This window comes from Nematolebias whitei, chromosome 21, assembly GCF_014905685.2.
Source record: "Nematolebias whitei isolate Nwh7 chromosome 21, NemWhi1, whole genome shotgun sequence".
Taxonomy (NCBI): Eukaryota; Metazoa; Chordata; class Actinopteri; order Cyprinodontiformes; family Rivulidae; genus Nematolebias; species Nematolebias whitei.
Window position 1 is genome coordinate 33,296,527 of NC_056518.1, and position 7,232 is coordinate 33,303,758.

Here is a 7,232-nt window from a genome sequence, read left to right on the forward strand (position 1 = left end):
TTCAAAAAGTATCTGAAGTTACAGAAGTACATACATTTACTTTATGTGCTCCCATACATGAAGTTACCGAAGTGTCTAATGTAACGGAAGAATCTGAAGTTACACAAGTATTTGAATTTAAAAAAGTACCTGAAGTTACAGAAGTACATGAAGTTACTGAAGTACCTAAAGTTACAGAAGTACCTAAAGTTGCAGAAGAATCTGAAGTTACAGAAGTACCTGAAGTTGTATTCAAAGCCACTTCAGAGTCAGAGGAAAGTAGAGATCCTTCTGTAGAAAAGGAAGTACTTTCAGAAGATGCACTTCCACCACCAGACAAAGATCAAGAGGAACCCAAAGAGGAGCCAAAAGTTGCAACTCAAGTTAAGGCTGATGTAGAGGATGCTCCTCAAAGGGAGAATGTTGAAGAAGCTCCTACACCTGATGTAGAGGCAGGGAGCCCAGAGTCTCCCAAAGAAGAACTAAAACCAGACACTGGAGCTGTGGAAGCAGCTACAGATGAACCTAAACAGACAACTAAAACTGGTACCGAGTCAGAAGAAGAAATGTCTGTGAAGCCAGAAGTATCTTCACAAGACGCTACAGCTGTCACAGAAACGGACACATCTCAACCTCCAGCTGAACATATTGAGGAAATCATCACTCAGGAACTTGAAAGGCAAACATTACTGGAAGATGCTCCTCAACCAGAACAAACTGAGATTGTTACAGAAGAAGATGAGAGAAAAGCTGGGCTGGAGAAGGCTTCAGAGAAGATACTCAAGGGTCAGGAACCACAAAGTCTTCTATGTGACGTTCAGGCTGAACATGAAGAAACCACACCTGAAGATGTAGAGGAGAAGGAAGCTTCAACTGCAGTCCACATCCCCTCTGCTAACAAGGAACCAGGGAGTGCTCAGGTCTTACAAAAGACCATGAGTCCTGAGAAAACCCCGACGCCTTGTTCAGATGAGAGCCTCCATCAACTGCAGGAGAGCGTAAACATGGGAGAAGCACATGAACTTCCAGGTACGGAGGTGGCTAAAACTGACCATGGTGTCACATCACATGAAGTCGCTCGGAAGCTTAAAGACGCTTCATCTGAGAAACTAGAAGTTTCAGCTCAAGAACCACTGATGGACCAAACCAAAGGCCAAACAGAGTTTAACGAAGCGCTCGAGACTGCAGCACCGTTAGTGAGAGACATGAATGAGACGGCGATGGTGCACGTATCTTCAGTGGAGAACCACAGAGTCCAGCTGCAGGTGACGGATGAGATCAGATCAGCTGAAAGTACCGTTGACACAGTGCTTGAGGTTGGAGTTACCGAAGCCAAAGAGGTGATCCACGTTTGCCTTGAACCCAGCGAAGACGTAGAAAATCTCTCTGCTGCTTCAGAAATTGAAGAATACACAATACGTGAAGAAGTTCAGGTGACAGTTCGAGAAGTAATACAGCACGTGGAGATCGAGTGTCCAGGAGCAAACGTTGGATCAGCTGTTGACTCCGAGACAAAAGTAAAGGATCAAAAAGAATCAGCCGAAGCAGAAGATCAGCCAACCAGGGGTAAGTCAGACACGGAAAGACAAGATGAAGAGGTGATTAGTGAACAGTCTGCAACAACAACTGAGCCACAAGGCTCTGAAGGTCATGAGCAAACATCTGGTGTTCCAGAAAGAACCAAAGTGGCTCCAGAAACATCTGAAGTCTGTGCAACAACAGAGGATGTAAGAACAGAGAACTTAGCTGAGCTCAGAGAGAACACGTCAGAAAGTCAAAGACTGCAACCAGCCCAAAGCCACGTTGTCACCCAGAGCATCACTGGACTACATGTCCCACAAGCCCCCGCTTCACCTCCCGCAGAGACAGCTGAACCTTTGAAATGGGTCGAGAGGTCTGCAGCTGGTGCTCAGGCTGTGGAGTCTGCAGAGCAAAAACCAGAGAGTCCGAACCCAACAGAGCGCGCTGCTCAGGCCACAGAAAGAAGTGCCGCTCCAACTCTAAGAGCCGTCATCGCAACCCAGCCACTGTGCCAGAACATCGGCACCCAAGGACTGGAGCCAGAACCAGCAGAACAAACCCTAAAGGTCCAGGCAGCAGAAGCTCTGCAGCTAGAAAGACGAGATGAGACGGCAGAGCACCTCAGTGAGCCCCGTGAGACAAAAACAGAGGAACCTTTAAAACAAGCGGAGGAGGAAAACGACAAGGACGAGTGGCTGGACGCTGAGGAACACATCGAACCTGCCGAGCTGCTGACCGACACTGAAGAAGGCAAACGAGCAGAACCCGAAGTCCATCCTGAAAACAAAGAAAGTCCACAGAAACCTGCAGGAACGCTCGAACATGAAAGTGAAGGAGAAGATTTTGCTGTTGCCCTGGAGGACCTGGAGAGCAGCTCCTCTGTGGGGGGATGGAATTAAATGAGCCTGACCTCAGCTGAACTTAAAGGTACCGCTGCTGCCATTTTCTTCAAACCTGAGCCCTTCGTTGACCTAAAATCAATCACTGATAATCTGATCTTCTTTGTGTCTTAGGTTGGACAATCACAAAATGAAGAGGACAGTTTGGAGAAGCTTCTCAGTTTGACATTTAATTCAACATTTAGCATCAAATTAAAAATGGTCAACATCAAAGAAAGCATATGGCCGCCGCCGTTCATGCCAGTTTTGAGCCAAGTTCATATAAAGTTGAGAAAAGATGGCGTCGTGGCCGTTTTGGCCAAATATCGCTTATCGTCTGATGACTCTCGGCTACTACCAAACCAAACACAGTCCAATGTCTTTATGAACGTTTCTTATATTGGTCGAGGTCGAGTAGCTGTGGCAGCCATCTTGGTTTGGGATGACATCATTGATCGGCCCCCCGAGAGCCTCTTTCAGTAAAAGAACGAGTTAAACTGATCATGTCAGGTCTCCATCATTTAACTTAAAGCTTTGTTTAATAATAAAAAAAACATGTCAGACAGAATCCCATTTTTAATTTATTAACCTTTACGTGACTCCAAAAGAAGCACTGTTTTAGTTGAACCCAAACATGTTCCCAACCCTAGTCCTTGAGGAACGCCACCCTGCATGTTTCAGTTGTTTCCCTGCTCCAGCACACCGGATTCAGTGGTTTAATTACGTCCTTAAGTTCTGCAGAAGCTTGTTAATCACCCTTATATTCAAATCAGGTGTGTTGGAGCAGAAGAACACAGGATGGTGTTCCTCAGGGACCAGGGTTGGGAACCATTGTATTATTGTGTGTAGGTTGTTCACTGCTTTCATTATGCAGCATTTATTCAGTTATTTTACTTATATAAACAAATCCTGAAGCTATATTTGTCTTGTACATTTGTTTTTATGTTCTAAAAGCTAATCTGTGCTCATTTACAACCGAAAAGTATTTCTAATTTGGTCTGATTTCAAAATAAGGGCTTATGAAGTCATGACAAAGTGGAAATGTATCTGTTTATGTGACTAATTCTACTTTTTATCAACACGTCTGCAAAATGTTAATAATAAAAAGCTTTATACTTGATGTCTTCTCACCTTTGTTCCCATCAGATCTGAAAATATCACGTCTGGTTTTATTTAACTTCAACTAATTAGACGGGAACAAGCAGCCATGGATCTCTGTTTGTTTTCACCAGAGTTTTATTAATTAATGGATTGTTTTAATTGAATAAAATATTACCTGCACACGCTGCTTTTGATTTCTTGCTCTTTTCATTTAGCTTTAGGTTAAACAAACTCTGCGCTTCTCGTTTCACCTGAAAAACTGGCAAACACTTTAAAATGAACAAGTTAAACGCTGAAACATCAGAGGCGGCTGAGACGAGCTGGTCTGGGAAGCTCAGTCCTCACCTCCTTCTCCAGGTGTGCAGTGGAGAGCATCCTGTGCTCCAGCATCAACGTGTGGCATGGAGGCTGCACAGCTGCAGAAAGAAAAGCTCTGCAGAGAGTGGTGAAGGCTGCACAGCCTCCCCACCATCACAGACATCTACACCTCCTGATGCAGGAAGAGGGCCACCTGCATCATGAAGGACCACACTCACCCAGCACACACTTTTTGTCCCGCTCCCCTCAGGAAGGAGGTTGAGGAGCATTAAGTGTAGAACCACTAGACTGAGGAACAGCTTCTACCCCGAGTCTGTTAGACTCATGAATCTCTAATTAGGATTATCACTGTACTGACACTTTAATTGTAGATATGTGACTTAATCTGTGCTGCTGATTATCCATGCTGCTGATCTCTTGCCTTTAAGCTGCTGTATCCAAACCCATCTGCTCACAACAGACTCATGTTCAGGCTGCTGTTCAATACACCACATTATTTTACATTATTATTGTTTAGTTTTATATCTTCATTGATCATTTTATAGTTTCTTTTTTTATACTTTATATTTTTGCTATTTTTGGATGTTACTGGGATCGTGAGTACACAGTTTCTTTCCACCTCATGTACCACATGTGACGTGAATGACAAAGAACCTTGAACATAAAAGTTGTTCATAAAACAACAATATAACAAGACCCACTGAAGAAAGTTTAAAACTAGAACTTTAAATAAACGATGTGAATTGTTGAAATATCCGTCCTTTATTAAAATGTACAACATTCACAACAAAAAGTCAGTTGAACAGAACCGGCTCTCATCAAGACGTTTATTAAAATGATGAAGCTGCTTCAGTGGTTCGATGGTCCACATGGCTCAGCAGCAGTTCTGAGGAAGGTTCTGATGGTTCTCCAGACCCGTGCAGCGGTTCAGAAGATCATCTTTGCCAGTTCAAACAGAACCTTCAAAGGAAACAAAGAACAGGTTTATTTGTCGTTCCACCACAGGTGGTACATGTGGTGGAGTGAAACTGTGTCCAGGGTGCCAGTAACTTCACTGTGTACACCGTTTCATTCCACCACATGTACCACATGCTGTACGAATGACAAGGAAACCTTAAACCTTAAGCAGGTGTGGGTCACTGCTCTACGGACAGTCAGGAGGAAAAGAAAGTTTATAAAAGCATAATAAAAGTGAGTGGGTCTTTAGCAGCTTCTAAAATGATTAAATCTAACCAGAAGTGAAGAAAATCAGATTCTACATGGTTCTGGAGACCGGACTGCTTCCATTGTCTGATCCAGCAGCTTGTAGAACCTCAGCCAGCAGCAGGAACTCTGTGGGGCTTTATGAGTCACATGGTTGTGGAGGAATTCTGCCCCACTCTTCTTTCCAGCTTTGTAGACATTTGCTTCTGCTCAGCTCCCTGAAGCGTCAGGTTGACGTCTGGAGTTGAACTGAATCAATGTAAAACCTTAAGTCTTTTCTTTTTGGGCCATTCTGTTGTAGATTAGATGATGTGTTCATCAGAATGATGGACCAAGTCTCCTGATGCTGCTCAACAATCCAGGTAGAAAAATCCAACAAGGTTGAGTCAGGTCCTCTGGATGGATTCTTCTTATTGAAACGTTTCATCTTTCATCCAAAGGACTTCTTCAGTCTGAGGAGCTGCAACAAACCCGGTCTTACAAACAGCTCCTGATCAACCAGTTAGATGGTGCTCATCTTCTGGATGAAAGGCAAAACGTTTCAACAAAAACAAATCGTCCAGATGGACCCAATAGTTTGGAAATGACCTTTACAAGGTTAATGAGCAGCAACGGTTGCTTCTCTCAGCTCATTGCTGATTGTGCTAACACACATCTGGATGAGCAGCACGCTGACTGTTTTGATAGAGCTGCTCACAGCTGATGATCAGTTCATCAATACATTTGATCAGCAGCTGGGATGGATTCAGTTTTTTCACTCGCATCTTTTTATTTGGTTCTTGTTTATAAAAAAAGACTATGCTGGATCAAAAAACTGATGTAGAACTTGTTAAAACGTCGGACGGGTTCATGTTGTGATGTGTAAAACTCTGGAAGTGACTCGGGTGTCTGCTGAAGTTTAAATGAAGCCGAGCGGTTTTACCTCGATGGTGATGAGGACGACGATCATCCACTCCAGCCTGAAGCTGTGCTTCTCACTCAGGTGGCTCCTCATCAGGTCCGTGAGCTGCGTGCAGTGCGCCAGCTTCTCGTTCACAACCTGAAACCAGGTCAGAGACTCTTTATGGTCATTCGCACCTCATGTGGTACATGTGGTGGAGTGAAATTATGTACACAGGGTCCCAGTTACATCCAACAATAAAATGTATAAGAAAAACAGTAATAACATCTAAGATATGAACTAAGAAAAACATCAACTAAATATACACTAAGCACTCATAACATAAAACATTGAACATCAGCACAAACATGAACATGAGTCTGTGAGCAGATGTGCACGCATGAACACATCAACATTGAAACAGATCAGCAGCAACATGAAACAGATCAGCAGCAACATGAAACAGATCAGCAACAACATGAAACAGATCAGCAGCAACATGAAACAGATCAGCTTCAACATGAAACAGATCAGCAGCAACATGAAACAGATCAGCAACAACATGAAACAGATCAGCAGCAACATGAAACAGATCAGCAGCAACATGATATGGTTTTTCACAGTGATTATTCTAGTTAGAGATTCATGAGTCTAACAGCCTCAGGGTAGAAGCTGTTCCTCAGTCTAGTGGTTCTACACTTAATGCTCCTCAACCTCCTTCCTGAGGGGAGTGGGGTAAAAAGTGTGTGCTGGGTGAGTGGGGTCCTTCATGATGCAGGTGGCCCTCTTCCTGCATCTGGAGGTGTAGATGTCTGTGATGGTGGGGAGACTGACTCCAACATCTTCTGTGCAGCCTTCACCACTCTCTGCAAAGCTTTTCTTTCTGCAGCTGTGCAGCCTCCATGCCACACATTGATGCTGGAGCACAGGATGCTCTCCACTGCACACCTGTAGAAGGAGGTGAGGACTGAGCTTCCCAGACCAGCTCGCCTCAGCCGTCTGAGGAAGTAGAGTCTCTGATGAGCTTTCTTGATCAGGCTGGTGGTGTTGTTGCTCCAGCTGAGGTTGTTGTTCAGGTGTACACCCAAGTACTTGTAGCTGGAGACCACTTCCACCGCAGATCCTCTTATGTTCAGGGGGGTGTAGGTGTGTTTGTTCCTTCTGAAGTCCACAATCATCTCCTTTGGCTTCTTCACATTGATGTGAAGGTTATTCTCTTTGCACCAGCTCTCCAGGTGTTCCACCTCCTGCCTGTAGCTGGACTCATCATTGTTTGTGATGCATCCCACCACCGCTGTATCCTCTGCAAACTTTACAATGTGACAGCCTGGATGGGTAGCTGCACAATCATA

General features: G+C 44.2%; 2 protein-coding genes across 2 annotated transcripts in view; one reads left to right on the forward strand and one right to left on the reverse strand.

The window, feature by feature from the left end:
- akap12a (A kinase (PRKA) anchor protein 12a) overlaps nt 1-2,529 on the forward strand; it is a gene marked incomplete at its 5' end in the record, with an annotated part of 8,350 nt that extends 5,821 nt beyond the window's left edge. Inside the window, 2 exon segments of the mRNA XM_037694835.1 lie at nt 316-2,427; nt 2,514-2,529. Of these exon segments, the coding sequence (XP_037550763.1) occupies nt 316-2,399 (2,084 nt within the window). The 3' untranslated portion in view covers nt 2,400-2,427; nt 2,514-2,529.
- Nucleotides 2,530-4,558: 2,029 nt separating this feature from the next.
- Nucleotides 4,559-6,039, reverse strand: rmnd1 (required for meiotic nuclear division 1 homolog; the record flags this gene model as incomplete). Its single annotated transcript, XM_037695073.1, is given in 2 exon segments — nt 4,559-4,757; nt 5,923-6,039. Coding segments are annotated over 2 exon segments (150 nt in total), but the record flags the coding sequence as incomplete, so codon positions are not given.
- Between the last annotated feature and the right edge of the window lie 1,193 nt (nt 6,040-7,232).